The sequence below is a fragment of the Spea bombifrons genome, chromosome 4 (assembly GCF_027358695.1).
Source record: "Spea bombifrons isolate aSpeBom1 chromosome 4, aSpeBom1.2.pri, whole genome shotgun sequence".
NCBI classification, from domain to species: domain Eukaryota; kingdom Metazoa; phylum Chordata; class Amphibia; order Anura; family Pelobatidae; genus Spea; species Spea bombifrons.
The window spans coordinates 101,535,744-101,555,490 of record NC_071090.1 but is presented as its reverse complement, the minus strand read 5'-3'; the positions used below and the strand labels follow the sequence as shown (position 1 = coordinate 101,555,490).

Below are 19,747 nucleotides of genomic sequence, written 5' to 3'. Positions count from 1 at the left end.
GGTAAATATATCTAAATCTATAGAATTTTAGGGTAAGCACTGGTTATAACAAGTATTTGCTTTCCCCGATGACATCTAGTGGTGGCCTCGAAGCATGTGATTTACTGTGGGATGTAGAAATAGTATTACTATCTTTTAATGATATTCACTATTCTTTCACTATTTCATTTTTCTCCTGATTCCCTCTTTTCATTATTATCCATCTGCTATGCCTCCCTTTCCACGCCAGGAAGCAATGTCATTGATTTGAAATCGACTGACTCTCCAGTACTCCTTCCATCATTCATCCACCCTATTACCCCTGATTCCTCATTCTCACTTCTTTCTTCTCTATATGTGTCTCTCATCCCTTCACATGCTCCATTCTGGTAACCACTTTTCTACATGTCCCCTATATCTCACTTCTTCCCACGCACTATATGTATCCCAAGTTTGTCCTTTGTATATTAGAATTGTGATGCACAAAGGGTGTCAAAGTAAATTTGGGATCTGAGGGTATATCAGAGAGGGTAAGTGAATAGGTGGTTATTAGGCAGGGCGGTTCATTAATACACAGACACACTGTGTTACATATAGGAACATTGGCACAAAATAATACAGTCATATAAAACTGATCAATCCTAAGGCAGATATAAACATACTGTACGTGTATACAGCGCTTATTCACACACATATACACAGGCACACAACAGCACACTCCTACACATACACATGCAGAAGAATACCCTGAAGCTCCACATGCATGCTGCTAGAGGCTGAGGACATACACACAGCCGGAGTAAGTGGAGGGGAGCGGGGTGTACATTTACCATCCTGATGCACAGAGGGAGGGGATAGAGGGGAGAGGGATGGGGAGGGAGAGAGTGCAGGAAGGTGAGCAGGATGCAGGAGGAAGCAATGTGTTTCGCCTGCATCAGCAACACTGCAGTGTGAGGGGACAGCACAGGCTGCGGGATGCTGTGGTACCGAAGCGAAGACAGATAGAGGGGAGGAGAGGAGGTATGTGCTGGGCTCTGTACTGTATGGGGCTCAGAAAAGACTGGGGGGACAGGTATTCGGAGGGGACCATGTCCTGCAGGAGAGGGGTATGTTTGTGCGGCAGGCAGACGGGGGGGGGAGAGGTGACAGAAGAGGGAGCTGGAGAGAGAAAGAAGAGGAAAGGGGGAGAGAGGCATGCACTGGCTATTCTACCCTGCAGGCATTGGGGTGAGAGAATGGGGGAGATGTATTGTATGTGGCTGCTGTTACAGAGGAGAAGAAGAAGCGAGAGGGAGGATTGAGAGGAATGCAGACAGGGAGATGGGGGTTCCAATGAATGTGTGTAATGGGGATAGAGATATACTGTGTGCAGCGGGAGAGAGAGATGGATGTCTACCAAGCAGGTAGGCAGAAGGGGAGGAAAGGAGATAGAATCCTAGTGTGAGACGGGGAGAGTGTAAGTAAGAGTGAAGCCTGCAAAGAGACAGATCAGATAAACACAGAGGGGAAGGGACATTTTCGGTGGGGATGAGAGAAGACATGGCACTGCAGTGCAGGACGCGGTGTGTGAGATGTATGTGCAGGACACTTGCAGTTTGGTGTGTTTGCTTGCCCCCCCCCCCCGGTGTGCAGGTTGGTGTGTTTGCTTGCCCTGGTGTGCAGGTTGGTGTGTTTGCTTGCCCCCGCCGTGTGGTTTGGTGTGTTTGCTTGCCCGCGGTGTGCAGGTTGGTGTGTTTGCTTGCCCCCCGGTGTGCAGTTTGGTGTGTTTGCTTGCCCCCGGTTAGTTTAAGCTGCCCCGGTGGTTGTGAGTCTCTTTTCTTTTAGTGTATGAGTGACTGTGATGTGACAGGGCAAACCGAGTGCAGTTATTGACAACCTTTGACACTACAATTCCCAAAAGCCAAGATCCAGCCGCTGGACACACCAACACCTAACATGCTTGGCCGAGAACCGCTGAGAGTTGAATACTTACAGAGACAAAAAAAAAACTCTGGCGCTCCAGCTGCTGGATTCTACAACCCCTAGAATGCTCAGCCAAGTAAAGATGCATACTGAGGATTGTCACTCTCCAAAAACAGCTGGAAAGCCAGTAGTTGACAGCCCGCAATGACACTGATACAGTATCTGTGTGATATACAGTGTGTAGTGTATAGCATATTGATGCTTCTTCTTCTCTGGGAGGATGATGGGCTCTCTGGTATGTGGGAGGCTTGCATTGTGTGGTTGGGATTTATTTATTGTGTGTTTTTGGGACGCTTGCTTGCTTGCTTGCATAAACACATGCGATGGAGGACAAGTGTGGTCCTGTGAGCTAACGGGACCACAATGGTAGAATTTACCATTGTTTATATAGGACATAATGTGCATGTGTTAACGCAACACTCTCAACCTTACAGGAGGGTAACTAGCCCTAGGAGCTGACACTCAGAACCAGTAGAAGCTTTGCTATCCACGTTGTACGCAAGGAACTCATAATTCAAGTTGTGAAGATCATTTTGGAGATCGTGTGATATTCCTGGAGCTGAGCGCAGAATCCCTCTGGGGGCCGAGGGGAGAACAGAATGGCGCAGGCCGCCAAACAGCTCAAAAAAATAAAGGATATAGAGGCGCAAGCAGTCCAGGAGCAGAAGGAAAAGGAAGAGTCGGATCGCAAGAGGAGGAGCCGGTCACGGGACCGCAAGAAAAAGGTGAGGAGAAACTACAGAGAGTTAATCAGATACTGAGCAAATAAGAGACATTTAAGGGGGGCAATACATGGTAATTACTCATAAATGAGAGACCCAGAAAAAAAGGGGAAACCATTCTATATAACTGGGAATAAGGAGGAAGAGTGAAAAACATGGTGGTGGAATCTAATTCGAGAGCAATATGATTTAGGTGTTCCGCTTAGTTTGCTTATTTCCATCTGAGTACAATATCTTCAATGTCACAGATACATCCCTGAGGGACTTGCGATATCCTTCACATTTTATTCATATACAGGATAATAGCAGGCCTAACTTAATCGTGTCAAAGGTGCCCTTGGTAGGCCAACGGAATCATAGTGAAAAATGCTGGATTTTGTAGACCTTCAAGACCCCAGAGATCTTCTTTAGGTGTGATTGTGAGCTCTCCTGATGTATCGGGTTGTCTTAGTCGGTCAATTCTCGTCTTGTCAGACCCCTTGGATATAATATATGTATTGTAAGAAGCGCTGCGTACATTGTTGGCGCTGTATAAATAAAAGATAATAATAATGATAAGGATTTCATCCACCATAGGTCTTGAAGTCTGGAATTGATTCTGGCATCTCGCTCTACGAATGCGAGGTCCAAAACCAACTAAGGACACCAGTTTTTCCAGTTAAGACTTGGGATCATTCTAAAGAAACCGAGCTGCTACTGCCGAATGCCCAAACCCTTCCCAGAATGAATTCTTTAATCATGCTAACTCTTGCCTCATTCATAAGCGCTGCGTAGATTGTTGGCGCTATATAAATAAAAGATAATAATAATAATAATATATATTTTTTTTTTTTCGGGAACACATGTCATGGGACACAAAAGCAGGCACTGGTAGGTTGTTGTCATGGAAACAGAAATAAGCCTTTTTAAAAGTTGGTGTTTTATGATTAAATATTCACAGGAATAAATAAAATGATGGAGTTTCTAAGATTATTTTCCGACGAGTCACCTGTATTTAAGAAGGGATTTAGATGGGAAAAACCCTAATGGGGACCTAATGTCTTATGAGGTCAGTCCACATTGTGTGACCATGACAATCTGCCCATTCACCCCGAGATAACGAAAAGGAAGTTGGCCAATAATATATGACAACGTTTCTACCATAATTAGGTCTTCATCAGTAAAATCCCAATATTCTGGGTTATTCAATGAAAGAAATAATAACATATTTTCCTGTGAATTAAAACGTTTTCCGGAAAACTTCATTATTACTCCCATGTGTCTCCTCGACTTCCGGTACATCGACGGATGCCTGAAAATTCTGCCTCTACCTCCATCTTACCTCCGCTGTAACGATCCCAGTTACATTGCCTCGCAGATCACGTGCTTAGCCGATGATGTACGTGTCGATAGTATGACAGTAGCATGACTTTATAGTGCCTCTATGTTATTAATGGCCTCCTCCAGGTCTGATGTCCACCAAGGGGCAATAAAGTATTCTTGTTGAGTAATGACTCCCGTTCTGTAAAGTGATGTCACTTCCTCTCACCGCCGTTAGTTCCTATATATACATTCTGCTGCCTTAGCTATACTGTCTACCTATAATGAATAATTCCGAAGTCTCGGTAGTAATCAGCGTCGTGCCATTTACCCTCTGTTGTGTTTTCTGCACTCTTGGAATTGTGCAGACCGTGCAGCAAAAAGAATGTCACATTTTAACCCCTTTACTCCCAGGATACGTAGACATCCTATTAAAACATTATATATAACAAGAACGAAAAAAAGAGATAAACATGACAAAAAAAAAAAAAGAAACAGTACGACAGATTTTTTTTAATGCTTGGCTTTAACGGGATATTAACAGCTGAACGAGGGTTTTAGAAGGAAACGGTTTCTCTTGGATGTATAGATCCATGACCCATATTTCCCAAAACCCATTAAATTATATGATAACGTATTGAATGCTATAGCGTTTTAAGGCAGGCACTAGGCTGACTATAGGACCCCTTTGTCTGATACATCTAGCCCGTGGGTCGTCCAGCGATTGCTTATATAATCCATTCAGGCTGCCAATCTCCAGTCCGTACATCTAGCAAACGAGGCTGGGGAGAACCATGAATTACCCTGGAGGGGGGAGCCTGATAAAACGGCGCGGCGTTCACTCAAACGCAGTGTGACATGTTAAGGAAGCGGAGTAGAACGCAGTGCACTGGAGGGAATGCTGATACATTGTTACAGTGGATGGGGGAAGCCGGGCAATCTAATAATATGAAGGGTAGGGGGTTTTACAGAAACACACATAAAACGCGGAGAAATCCTGGGCTCGGGGTGTGAGAGGCATTCCTTCATTTAGCGCTTTTATGATACTATATAAATAGGTATATTTGTGCGTGTGTTTTTTTTAAGAAAACCATATTATTCCGAGGCTGTTAATGTCTTAACTCTTTGCGTGTTGGGGGTTTGGGCCAATTTTTGCTGTACTTATATATAGGGGGCAACCTTATAAACAGTTTACACTTTAAGCCCAGGAAACCTATATTTGTAGATTTACATGTTTAGCAAAGTGCATCAAATAGTGGGACATATTCCCCCCATTACTTCCCAAACGAAATGATAAAAGTAAACATACCCGATACATGTGGTTCTACTTAACGCAGTAGACACCTGCAAGTAAGCACCAATCAAACAACTACGTGTTGGCAAGCAGGCCTGACAATACACGTGCGGCCGGCATGCACACATTGTTACTTTTCTAACTTGCTGCCATGTTAACTGGTACGAAGTTTCTGGTTCCATACACTGATCACTGCTCAAGCGGGTTTCTGATACTTTCTCCTGGAGGAGGGAGAAGGCTGCCAAATGCAGCTGTCGACCCTGGGGTGGGGGGCTACGAGTGGGATACACGGTTGGCCTCCTGCATGTACTTGTCCAACCATGTATCTCCTGCATGAAAGGGTGAAAGGGATATCAAGAAGCCCCCATTTAGAACTCCATAACATGGTTCGCCCCCTCATTCTATCTGCCAAACCATGGATCTCTTAGGTGGTTGGCACTCGAAATGCTAAAGGAAAGTCCAGATGCCTCCACTTAGAACCTCATAACCTGCTTGACCCCATTTTCTGGTTGTGTTGGACCACGCCTGATATGTATGATTGACATCACGTATGGAGGGAGGACCTATGTGTAGTGTATGATGATGCGTTACAACCCAGAAGTGGGCAGATCAGTGCTACACCCTTTTTCTTTCTGAGAAACCCATGCATTTTCCAATATTTTTCCTTCTACAATGGATAGATGGTCTTAAGAACTGCATAGAGCACGAGCAGCTCAGATCATACCGCAGAAGGACGGGAAAATGATTTTCTTTCCCTGCTGCCGCGTACACAGACAGGATCCAAAAATCATTCTGTCTCCCATTTTCGATATGTCCTTCTGACATAGGGTACCATGCAAGAACCAAACAATACGATAGGATTGGTACAGTACTGATGTCATAGAGCTTTGGGCAGCACATGGAATGTTATTAAAATGAGTGAGAAGCATGTGATTGAAAGGATGGTGGATAAGTGGCGCAGCATTCCGGTAGACGTGGAAGAAGTTAATACAGGGAGGAAATCAATAAATCCATTATAAATCCATCCACAAGGCCAAGGTCCAAGTGAGGTTGGATTCCTAAGTAGAAAACATGGACAGAGTTGATGGGCCAAATGACTCCTAAATGCTGTCAAGTTTTATGTTTCTGTGATGTGGACTACAAGGAGATTGTGTTATAATTTACAGATAACACAATAGACGTGACATGGTAATAGATGGTTATGGTAGCCGGAGGGGGAGACTAAGCTAAATCAATAAGACATAGATTGTGTTGGATTGGCACAGACCAGCGGAGTAACTCAGGTGCCAGGAAGGAGGGAATGAGTAAGGTGGGGGGATCGTAAAGAATTCCGAGGACAGCCCTCATGTTGCTGATATGTAAACCTGAGGTCAGTAAGTCCAGAGAGGGCTGTGGTTTTTTTTTTTTTGAAATCTGACTTGAAACCAGTCCAACACACTGAAAGTGCCGACAACCTATCTACAATGTGCCACCCACTTGGTGGCGGAAACCTTTCTTCTCCAGCAGGGACCTCTGCGGTCTGCTCTCTAACCCCAGTTCATTATACTGATGTTTGAAAAAGATGAAAGATTTTTTCACCCTTCCATTAAAATTGTCTAAAAAGGGTTTTTTTTTTGCGTTCATCTGAATCAATACAATTAGGGATACTTTCCAAAGGTTTTTTCCCAACCTGACTATGAAACAAGCACAGAGATGCAGCAGTATCAGGGCCAGAGTGGGGATTTAAGTTGTCCTCAGCACTCTCAGGCCAGCAGCTGACCTATGTGTGGCTTCCTGCTGGATATTCGTGGCCACAAGCTACTCTCTTACACTCTAAGCGGGTGGCCATGGACCTGATCTGTTGTGTAAGTGGGCACTTGCCTTGTTTGCCGGATGACCAGTGGGGGGCCCGAGTAGAATCATGGTGGGAAAATCAGATGAAGAATTGAGATCTCTGTCTCGATGGCATAAACCCATTCTCTCCTGCTCTCACATGGCTCGGTGGAAGTAGTAGAATGAGGACACTGGAATATGACATCATAATTCTGCCGAAACCTCCATTTATAAGCCTCTGAATTTCACAGCTTGGTCCATGATCCCTACTGCCTGCAATTGAGAAGTTTGGAAGGTACACAGGGCATGGAGGCAGGACGTTTTGTACCATCTGGGTATTTTGATTCCTTCCTTCTTGACTACCATGAAGAGGGTATCAAGTGGTTTCCAAGATAACTGCTCCATATTTTGGATACTGCCCTATAATCTGTTTTAATAAATACTAGTAGCATTTAAGGGATTAAATCACGTACTAGATGAGGCAAGATGGAAGAGATAAAAAGATAAATACCATGGAGGGTAAAGCAGGGCGACGTTCGGTAATACAGCATAAGAGGGAAGCAGGAGAGTTGTTGTCATGCCAGTGTCTGATATAGCACATATATATATATATATATATATCTATATATATATATATAGATATATATATATATATATACACACACACATATATATTACTGAGACTGCAGAACCTTATACTTTAGTGGCAGATTATTGATGGATTTGACTGAAGCAGCGCATGGTTTACGGGAAAAAAAGACAAAAGTATCTTCATGCGCGTACCTTGGAGAAAAGAGAGAGAGTACATGATAGACACATTTAAATATATAAATGGAGCGAAACAAAGCAGAGTATATTTCAAAGGAGAAAAAATGCCACAACAAGAAACCATAATATAAAACTAGAGGCTTCAATGGAATGAAGTTTTACTTAACTGAAAAGGTGCTAGATAAGTGGAACTACCTTCCAGCAGATATATTGGAGGTTAATACAGATAGGACAATTCTGATATTACCATTAACGTCTAATTTCCATTTACAGTATAAGTTATAGGGTGATGTCCCAGAAGACGTCCCTTGAAGTCTTCAGTGGTTACCCTCTTTTGGTGAAGGACACATAGAAGGTCCAGTCCACCTGCTGGTCTCTTGGCCGAGGAGGGACGAAGGGGTTGTACATACCCCTGGGCTAGAAGATGAAGACTGGGGACCTAGTGGTCAACCGTGGCCTTACAAAGACACAGTATCACCCACGTCTTCATCATTTGGATACCAAAACATGACATCTCAGAAGTTTTTGTTTGTTTTTTTTTTTTAAAAAAGGCTAAAAAAAGTGGTTGGAAGACCACAGGATGTGATGGTACATTATGATTCTCCAAGACATATAAAAACATGTCAGGTATTGCTGTTGGGAGGTCTTCTTGTGGAAGAACTCTAAACAACATTGGGAAATGGGTCTTTTTTTCAATTTTGCCCACTTTTCCATATTTCAGTTGTAATAAATCCTGTGTGTATCAATATAGTTTATAGTGTCGAGGCACACTAAACACGGAAAAGTGGAAATCATGGTTGAACAAAGATATGGTAGAACTGTCTATAAAACTCTAGGCTTTAATGTACAAAATATGAGTGAGTCAGGAGCTTCGAGAGCCAAATGGAGGAGGATGTTCTTTATTTATGGCTACCCAGAGCTATCCTAAAACGACCTCAGTCTAATGGCTCATCCTTTGTGGTTTTAATGCACTCCCAAGAAATGAGTTAACGCCGCCGTGTAACGAGGAGATTTTGGTCTCGGCCTATTCTCATTCACTATGAGATGATTCGGAACGGATACTCTAAGTAAGAATACTTTAAAGGCAGGAGAATGGAGTCATCCAATGAGTGTAACACTAGTCAATTGTATCGCGGGGCGAGGACATAAAATACCGAAGGGCATAAAAAGGTTATTAATTAATAGAATAATGTGCGGCGGACAAGAACAGGATGAGAATTTGCGGTGTGACACAAATTAAAAACAGGGTGGTTAAAATTCTAGACTTTCTCTGAGCCATTATTCATCCTCGGGGTCCTGGGTGCTTGTCAGTCCTCTGCTCCTGTAACCTCTGCCATCTCTGCTGAGAAGCAGGTCATTGAAAATAAAATATTTCCCGTTGGCCAGCAAATTCAGTGCACGTATGGAGTCAGGGAAGCGAGACTCCTATCATCCCGAGCCAGCTCCACTGGATTTGAGAAAATAGCATCTATGGCAAGAAATAAGTTAAGCATTTTTGGGGTTTTTTTTTCAAGCGTTTTAAAAGGCAATCCTATTGGCCTCGGAGGGGTTACCCAGAGCCAGGTGGAGGCTCATACCGCATATTATAAGAGAATTATTACAATGGAGCGCCTGAAACTAAATTGGCTGGAGTCTAACTCCATTTCCAGCATTGACTGTACTTCTCAGAAGAACATAAATAATTTAGAGAGAAGAAGAAGAAGTCTAGAGAAGGGCAACCAAAATCGTGAATGGTCTCCCTCACAAAACACACCTTGGAATAGACTACAAAGAAGGCAGTCACGGCAGAATCTGTTTAAAGTGGCAGCAGCCTCCGTCTACTCATATATATATACCATTTACCGGTGGCTGTTGCTTGCTTCCTGCAAGCAATCAGTGTACACTGCCTGTCTACAGGGCGCACAGGCATTGCTCCCAAGGTGGTCTGCCATAGGGACAAAATTCCGGATTGAACGCTGCAAGCCAACGGCACACCAGATAGAATGCCAGTAAATGGAAATTATTGATTCTAAAGCTTCCAAAATTCCAAATTTTTTTAAAAATAAAAAATTAAATAACAAACAATTAAGGGAAAAATGAAATTTAAATAAAATGTATTGTGAGCCCACTGATGTCAACGTAGGAAAGGTCCCAAAAGGGATCTTGAGCCATAATTGCACTGGAAACACTGAAAAAACAACAAAAAGTGTTCAATAACAAAATATATGTAAAAAAAAAAAGTTTTGTTTATTTAAAAAAAAAGTATCCCTTAGGAGGGCGTCACACAATCAAAGTGCATATGATGCCTGGATTGTCTACAATGGCAGGAATTCTGCTTTTTAAATACGTAATGTGTATTTCATTAGCCTGTGGACATAGTATTATGATATTTGCGGACGTCACAATATTGGTATAAGTAATATAAGTTACTGATATAAGTAATTCATATATAATAATATGATATCTGCTGCCTAAGGCAGAGGTATAGATGTAATGTAATAATGCTGGGATTGACTGAAATCCATGATTAACTTATGCAGATGGGCCTTTCTGCTGTTGGCGTCATATATGAATGTATGATTCATGTAATAATCCATATTCAAACTGTTTAACTAATATATTATTCCCAGTGAATGTGGTTTTGAGGGGCATTACTAATACATACCTGCCAAGTGTACGAGGCTTTCAAGGTCAGTCCCTTTCCCGATGTCCCACTTCCCAGTGGCCGGTTTATGAAAAGACTCTGAGCCCGTATGTTATAACGCAGACAGCCTTTCCGAATGTGATCCTAGAGACATAGCCAGAGGAATTCATGAAAAGCCAGATCCGGCTACAAGAGTAGAACACAAATTCTAAAGAATAAAACAAAAGGAAAATTAATTAGCTTTCAAAAATGACCAAAAACACAGAAATAACAGGACGGTCTCACTGACTGTTCCTATTATGCATGTGATTTCGATAAAAAAAAAGAACAATCGTCAGAGAATATTATAAATTACAAAAATACGGGGTTTTTTTTAACATTTCTTTAGGACACGAGACTACGTTTTATAAGCAATTAATGCTCATTTTGTTGTAGAAGAGGTGTGGAAATTATTTTTATTGTTAAAAGTGAGGCTGTATCATTTCTCTGCCAACTTCTCTGTAAAGTATAATAGATATATTATTATATTATATATTATATTATATTATATATTATATATTATATTATGGCCCAAAATAAAAAATATTGTGTATTAAAAAAAAAAAAATTACTTTCAAAAAGTGGATTCCATAATATGTATCTAATTTTGAGGGATGTTTAAAAAGTACCTTTTTCCTTTCTTTTTATGTTTTAACAAACAGTATAAGGACTATTCTAAAAAAAAAAAAATCTCCAATTCTACATGAACCCCAAAAGTTTTTAGATAGCAGGACCCTCCATAACATCCATCTCTGTTTGCTTAAATATAGAACTTTTTCTATAGAATCTGCTGGTCAAAAAAAAAAGATAATTACAAAATAAGCCTTATCCTTGAAGAAAGCGACCCCTCCGTGGCCACTGCCTTCACTGTACTAAAAGGCGCGCTGTGCCTTTAAGAGACAGTACTCTGGGGTATGACATCATATCCCGGCGCTCTATGTCTTAAAAAAAAAATTGGATGTTCACTTTCTGCCTAATATAGCCCACCACCGACAGATCCCATATATAATATTATATATATAATATATTATATATATTATATATTATATATATAACATATTATACCTGTCAGTTGTCATGATATTGTGCCCGATCGGTGTATATTATATGGATAGTCTTCATCATAGTTTGAACACACAAATATATTTTACAAGGTGACTAGTACCAGATGTGAAGTTTGCCATAAGTATGGAAAAATAAAAGTAACAAAACTGGCTTATTCACATAATTATGTTTTTTTTTGCTGTTTTAACAAACAAAAGCGTTAAAACAATAAATGATCATTTGTAATTATTACACAGAAACCTACCAGTGTCCTCACAGCTTTCATACTGCTGGTTCATCAGAACCATGCTAAGAATATCCGCTGGAAACCACATGAGCCGTAGACAAAGGACATTCACGCAATCAGCGTTCCGAGCACAGAATGCGTTGGCAAATAATTTCTTAAAGACTGGAATCGTAATTCATCATGGAATAGTCATTCGTCGGTAAACCCTCACCATGTAAGGAGTTAAATATCAAGGGACGGATTTGCGTGTATAATTATGCAGAAATACAGTTTTAGGAGAGAGACAGAAGCATTGATTTTTGTTTGCAAGAGTAACAGTTGAAGGACATAATTATTATTAGATGCGCGCCGGGCTTAGATGGTACATCGGTGACGTTCCTGAAGCATGGTTGTTTAATAAAGCAGCAAATGGAGAAAAGGGCCCCAGACACCCGGGATGATATGTTCCAAAAGCCCCAACCATTCTAGACAACATTCACATCATGGAATTCCATCGTGGAATTTTCTGCAGTATCCCTTTTTCTTGGAATGAAGGCCTTTCCTGCCCCAACACGTTTCACAACATGAGCTGGAGGTATGGCGGCCTCTTTATGTTCTTTATGAGCCAAGGAGGGGCTGCTTCAGGGCCTCTTTTCTTTAGAATCATGCCCACCGTGCCGTATCCTAATTCTATTCCTCACCTTCATAGTTTCAAGAGCCAGCGGCGCCCATTGACCGAGCGTCCGGAAACCAATCAATAGATTGGAGTAGGGAACATATGAAATAAACATAGGTACCAATATTAATCTTTTAATTGAATTTATAAATAAGGCTGGCCTTATGATTTGTAGGGACCGGGGCTAGAATAATTTTCCAGGCCCCTTTGCCTTTAGGAATTGTCTCTGTAAGGACCGAGAGAGGCGAAACACTGAAATATGACATCATCAGTCAGCCCTCCACCTCACAGAGCAAACCAAGATTTCAGTGCAGAATTGGTCGTTATTATTCTAGCAGCAGCCCCGGAATCTGAATGTGTATGCCCGTTATGCTTTTTAGGTCGCGCGCTCCTCTGTGTTGTATATACTCCGCTTCACCTGGAGAAACCATGAGCACGAGGGAGATCGGCAAGCTGCAGCACTGCAGGGCCCTTCACAATCTCCATAATCCCACTTCAACAGCCTTGAATAATTCTGGCTTCCAAAACATATTCTTGAACATTTGGCCATTAATATGCTTGAATGAGCTTCCCTGCTGTTAACGTCAAACATATCAATTTTAAGTTGCCAGGTTTAAATATTTTTAAGCAAAATGCTCGCGTCTGTTTTCCACCTGCGCTGGAAAATCATTTCACATCATAGTTGTATGGTTGTTATAGAAGGGATATCCTGATTCGCAGGCTACCTACGGGGCTTTATGTAGTAACCGCCGGCACCTAGATGTCTTTGGATGAAAACATGTACTTAAAGCCACTTCCCCTGTGATATACACACCCCATCCACAAAACGCGTTGGGTAATGTCTAGCCTCACATGTCTTTATATCTATCGGGGCCTATGGGAAGGTTCCCCCCAATGACCCCCAGCCTTATCATACCTTGCGCCTATTCTGCAGGGACCCTACCTGACCTATAAACCTTTATCCATTCCGACCATAAGGGTGGTTCAGCGTGTGACACATGCAAGGGACTCCCATATTGTTCTTCAGATGGCATAACACCCAACATTTGCAAGAAGTGTCCAGGGCCAGAAGCATGGCCACCATACCCAAACATGGCCACCATAATCCACTTCAGCTGCAGCGAGGAATGTGGAAGCTGCAGTGAAGGTACAGATCTCCATGAATTTTACAGCTCCCTGTGCTGGTCAGAGAAGATCAGAGAATCTCCCCAACTTGTCTATAAAACATAGATTTTGATGGCGGATAAAAGCCATTGTGCTCATCTACTCTTTCCTTTGTGTCTATCCCAAGCATGTTTAAATTCCATTACTGTATTAGCCTCTACCACTTCTGATGGGAGACTGTTCCACCTATCTACCAACCTTTCAGTAAAATAAAAGATATTGAGGCAGCTATCCTCAACAGTGCCCCGAAAATCTTCGCTGTCCTCTAAAAACCAGGACTGTTGGGCAGTATGAGAACTGGACCAGTTGGATCTATGGGGCCACTAATGAGCTGCGTAAGCTGCCTATAGATACTATTCTCCCAATGCCTTTATTGGTAAAAAAAAATCTGTATTATTTTTATTGGCTGCATTAAGTAGCAGAAGTGCTTTTTTTGATGAATTTCGAAACAGAGAGCATCTTAAAATCTCTGCATTTTTTTTTTATATACCCCCCCCCACGGCGCTACGTCTCGGAGTTGGGTGTTTTATTGTGTGAAGGAGCACTGACATTAGTGCAATGAAATAAAACCACATCGGTCATTGCTAAGTGAAGCCCCGCGGTGACACCGGTGAAAGGTAGTAATTTTGTCTGATTTCCCAGCAACAAGGCTGTGACACTGCAGAGGCCAGAAAAGACACACAGAAAGCAGGCGTGATAGCAGATTATTACCCATTCGCTATCCTGGTCTGCAGTTCTCTCAGATTCTCTTTGGATGTGTTCCCGTTATTCTTAAATCTACCCTAAGCCTGTTTGATAAGAAACGGTAGAGGCGAATGCAGTAAGGGAATTTAAACATGCATGGGGCAGGCATATAGACCCTCAATCTAAGATGAAAAGATAGGCAGACTAGACGGGCCGAATGGGTCTGATCTGCCGTCAAGTTCTTTGACGGAGTTCTATGACAGAGAGGTTTTGTCTTTCACAGTTTTTGCTACATTGTTATTCCAGGGGGGTATTTAGAATGACGTAAGCAAGGCCAAGGGGAACTCATTGAGAGGGCAGCAGGCCACCTGTCGGTGTTGCCCATGAGGAGCAGACGCTGGTGCTTCTAAAGGCCAAATATGTCTTCACTTCATTGCTGTATGAATATGTCACATCATGATGCAATACCCACAATGACCTCTAGAGGGCTCAAGTGGCAAATACCTGAAGAAGCCCAGATCTTGCTGGACCATCACTGTTCCCAGAGCATCGCTACAGGGATACAACGTTCTTTCTGTAAATGCAATTCATATCTACCTTTCGTTACCCAGAATCTGACATCAGGGTTGATTTTTCAATCCAAAAACCATGTCCTTAAAAGGCGAGGTCCCACTGAAAAAGAAATATTTATGTATGGACATTAAATCTAGTCCTGTATGCAGTGATACAGATTACCATGAAAGAAAACCTGGTTTTACCTCATTTTCTCTGCAGACCCGGAGGCCGCCATTGTTGTCGGTCATGTGATATTTTGGGCGACTTTTCCTGCCCAAACACCACACTGAGCTGATGCTTTATGGCAATGCTAATGAAGTCTATTTCCCCATAGACATTCATTAGTTAGATTTGTCAGCCATTCTGTTGTTGACTCCCAGGCAGTATGATAAAGAGTCAAGGTGTGTGTCTAATAGATTGGGCTAAGACTATGCAAAAACTAGAACACACAAAAAAATCATGTTTAATGTGCGAGCCCTTCTAATGGAAACTTGGTAGTCCAAGTGATTGATGCTGCTGGAAATGGCCACTGAGCAATAGCCTCCAACTGGCCCACTTTACCACGTTTGCTAGCAATGGTGCACGCATATTAATGATTCTTTATTGTATCTTTTCATATACTTTATTCCAAAGTAAAGATTAATGCGTATAGTCCTATAAATATATTGAGGGGGGGGGGGATACACAGGGGGGAGATAGTCCTATAAATTATTCTGACAGATCTGCTAGCAAATGTATAAACTTTGAGGAAAGAAGCTTTTTAATCTTGCATCCGTTAAGTAGACCCTCTGGCACAAAATGCAGATGATCTGCGCTGTCGGACTTCTATGAGACTTGTTACTACCCTAAACCGTAAATTCATAGCTGCCAACAGTCCCAAATTTGCTTGAACATTTCCAACAACCAGATTTGCCCAGTGGCCCCAGAGAGGACAGGACACATATCGTGGCAGTAGCCTCAGTATGCCACTATATTGCGAGCCAGTAAAAACATGCGACGCTGCAGACAGACTGCATAGCAGTGACGCTGCAGTCACCATATTTACCGGATTTAACTGCAGTGTCATGCTACACTATTAATCACGACGGGGTCACGTTACACGAGCGGTCAATGCAGTGTTATGCTATACAGCCGGCCACTCCAGTGTCACCCCAAATGACGACCGGTCACTGCAACATCCAACTCTGCTCCGCAATAAACTAGTTCCAGTCATTCTGTGAATCGGTCGTCACATATGCAGGTGAAGCTGCAGCAACATGTAGCGGGACACTGCAGTGAACATTACGTGAAACGGCAGTGTCTGAGTGTATAGCATGGCAGTGCAGTGACTGATTGTATAGCATGGCACTGCAGTGACTGATCGTATAGCATCATGGTACTGCAGTGACTGATCGTATAGCGTGATACCGTAGCTACTGATTGTATAGCATGGTACTGCAGTGTCTGATTGTATAGCATGGCACTGTAGTGTCTGATTGTATAGCATGGCACTGCAGTGTCTCATTGTATAGCATGATACTGCAGTGACTGATCGTATAGCGTGATACTGTAGCTACTGATTGTATAGCATGGCACTGTAGTGTTTGATCCTATATCATTGTCTTGATCTTATATCACGATACTGCTGTGACAGGTTGTATAGTAGGATACTGCAGCGACCATAAAACAAGACACTGCAGTTACTGATCATATAGCATGACACTGCAGTGACTGATTGTATGGTGTGGTATTGCGGTGATCATGTATTGTGACATTGCAGTGACCAATTGTATACTGTAAAGGTGCTGCAACTGATCAGATAGCGTGACACTGCAGTGACTGATCATATGGTAGAATAAAGCCTAATTACAGTGTGTGATATAAAGCGTTAGGGTTAATTTTTGCAAACTGTGTGATCCGTGTAAACAACAATGGCGGTAAGGAACCCTGATGACGCTATGGCAGGGGTAGGCAACAACATTCTTTGTGAAGGACAATTGACTAAATGCCCCTTAAGCAACTTCCACAAGCCTCTTCACTGACACCGGTCAGAGCCGTAGCTGGCTCCTTTTGCGCCCGAGGCAAGAATGGAAAATTGTGCCTCCAGCAATTTTTTTACAGAGGCTATTTTATTTACACTGCTCTTACACACTGCCTTTACACACACCTGCCCATAAACATGCATATACACATTCAATGCCCTTACACATGAGTGCCCTACACTACCTTTACACATACCTGCCCATAAACCCACATATACACATACACTGCCCTTACACACGACTGCCCATACACACTGCCTTTACACATACCTACCCATAAAAACACATATACACATACACTGCCCTTACACACACCTGCCCATATGCGTTGCTATTACACACACCTGCCCATTAAATGCATATACACATACATTGCCCTTACACACACCTGCTGACACACACTGCCTTTACACACACCTGCCCATAAACACGCATATACACAAACACTGCCCTTACACACGACTGCCCACACTGCCATTACACACACATGCATATACACATACATCGCCCTTACACACGCCTGCCGATACACACTGCCTTTACACACACCTGCCCTAAACACAAATATACACATACACTGCTCTTACACACACACGTGCCCACATACAAGCTTACAAACACACATATATATGCACATACACTGCCCTTACACCCCTTTCTCCCCATCTCTTACATTTCTCATCTTCCATCCTCCACCTTCCATCCTCGATCCAATTTTGGGAGCGCGAGGTCTGTCACTCCAGGCCTCTGCTTTACTGCTCCCTCACCACTATGCCTCGGCTATTGATGCAGAGCGCAGGGATGATGTCATATCCCGGCGCTCGGCAATTATTACCTGCACGTAGTGATTAGGGCGCACGGAAGCTGAGGCCTTGCGCTCCCTAATGTTGGGCCAGTTAGAGGGAGATTGTGATCTCCCCAACCAGTCTTGCAGGCTGCAGCTGCTGATCAGGCGGCTGTGCGCCCCCAGCAGCTGCGCCCGAGGCGAGTGCCCCTCTCGCCTCACCCTTCCTACAGCCCTGGTGTCTGGTTATGGACACTTTGCCTAACCCTGCACTATGGAACTATCAAACTTGTGACCTCTTCCTTTAGTCCCCTATTGCTGTGTGGACAATAAGCATCCTGTCAAAGGACAAAGAGTCTTTGGGTAAGTATAACAAATATATTCTTTAGCCAAACCGCTGAGTATATTAAAAAGTATTCTAAACAATTTACCTTTTATTATGGGGAATAATCAATAATTTTCATAGATTTAGAACTGAAAACACACAGAATATTGTATTGTGCCATTCAGAATTGTATAAAAGAACTAAAGACAACAACTTTAAATTATGTATTATTTAAAATAATTATACATCTATAACTGACAAAATCCACTCAACATATAATAAAGAAAGCCGCACAGAGGATGTAGCCTCTTGCACCATAATAGCGGAATTCTATAAATTAAAGTTAACGTCTAGACCATGCTCTATTGAAGCAGCTGCTGCAGTGTTCTTGAGAAGGAAACATCAACTGGACCTTGACTGGACCATCTTTTGGAAGGAAACCAAAACACAGAGGAACCAGTAAACCAGGGTCTGTTTTCAATGATCATCGGGACAAACTTCTTCTCACTGGGAAAAGAACATTCAAGCAACAAATACACAGAAAAAGGGAATTGTGAGATCACCAGTCCTGCAAGCAACAGGCGATCAAGGTAGAGCAGCAGATGGAGAGAGGGGTCTTTTGGAATGAGCCTAGGCTGCTGACCTGTGTCCCAGAAGAAAATGAAGCCGTGACGGAGGTGCATTTTACATGAGGGTCAGCACATACAAGCAAAAATCACCGGAAGCAAGGAACTGTTAGTAAGGAACCAAGAGACTACATCTCCTGCTTCTGTTGGCTTTCAACCCAACTGGTGAAAGAAAACCACAAGCAGTGAAGAAAGAAAGGACAGAAAAGAAGAAAAAGAAAAAAAAAGTCACATAGAAGGGGGCTTTTGGGAACTGTCCAACACATACAGGTGACATAACATAAAAAGAGTTATGGTACAAGGATCAAGAAAGAAGAAAGTAGAGCAGAGAATGAGGGGGGGGGCTTTAGGAAGTAACGGCCCCTTCCAGAGAAAATGAAAAGCCAGGAACCAACTTGTTTCTGTAGAACTGGAACACAGGACATGTAAGCAACATGAAATAAAGGGCCATTTGGCAGAAAACTAGGTACTGCCACACTTAATCTGAGACATACGAGCAAGAAACAAATAAACAGTGGTAAATGAGAAAGGTCTTATGAAAATGAACCCAAGGACCATGGAACCACTTCTGTTGACCAGGGACTCAACAACTGCAGGTGACAGTAACAACAAAAGAATTATATACACCGTTTGTATGCTAGTAGAGACAATACATTACACAGAAAAAAGTAAAGCTGAACCACATTGCTTTATTGTGATAGTAATAGTGTGACTGGCGTGACATGAGTGATAACAGCAATACATACATTCAGCAAATACCCCTGTGGATTCTGTATGGATCTGGCAGAAGTATATTTTTCTGGATCAAGGAACACTTTCAGCACCGCGGTAGCAGACTGTGGAGATGCTGCTTAATGTATTTATTTCCATTTGTTTTAGAGGGATACGGCAAATAGGTTGGAGAATGTTATAGAATTTTTAAACTTAAAAAGAGCAGAATGGTAGACTGCGTCATAGAGTCAGTCGCAACCTTTTTTTCTTCGATTTTTTTTTTAATACCCAGGGTGCGGGTGCGCAGGCAGTGGGAGCGCATGCTCACGCAATGCATAAAGGCTTGGACCCTTCCGCAGCAAGGATGTCACTAGGTCACTGTGCAAATTTACTCATGATAGAAAGGCCATGCCCAAAAAATGTTTTTTACATG

At 42.5% G+C, this 19,747-nt stretch overlaps 1 protein-coding gene across 4 annotated transcripts in view; it reads left to right on the top strand.

Moving 5' to 3' along the window:
• Positions 1-689: 689 nt before the first annotated feature.
• Positions 690-19,747, top strand: part of ANK1 (ankyrin 1) — an 81,610-nt gene continuing 62,552 nt past the window's right edge. For 3 of the 4 annotated variants that reach the window (XM_053463030.1, XM_053463029.1, XM_053463027.1), the window contains exons 1-2: positions 879-999; positions 2,376-2,666. In XM_053463030.1, coding sequence (XP_053319005.1) covers positions 2,541-2,666 — 126 coding nt within the window. In that variant the 5' untranslated portion in view covers positions 879-999; positions 2,376-2,540. Of the gene's footprint in view, positions 779-878; positions 1,000-2,375; positions 2,667-19,747 lie in introns of those variants that run through there. The other variant, XM_053463028.1, reaches the window with a different exon arrangement.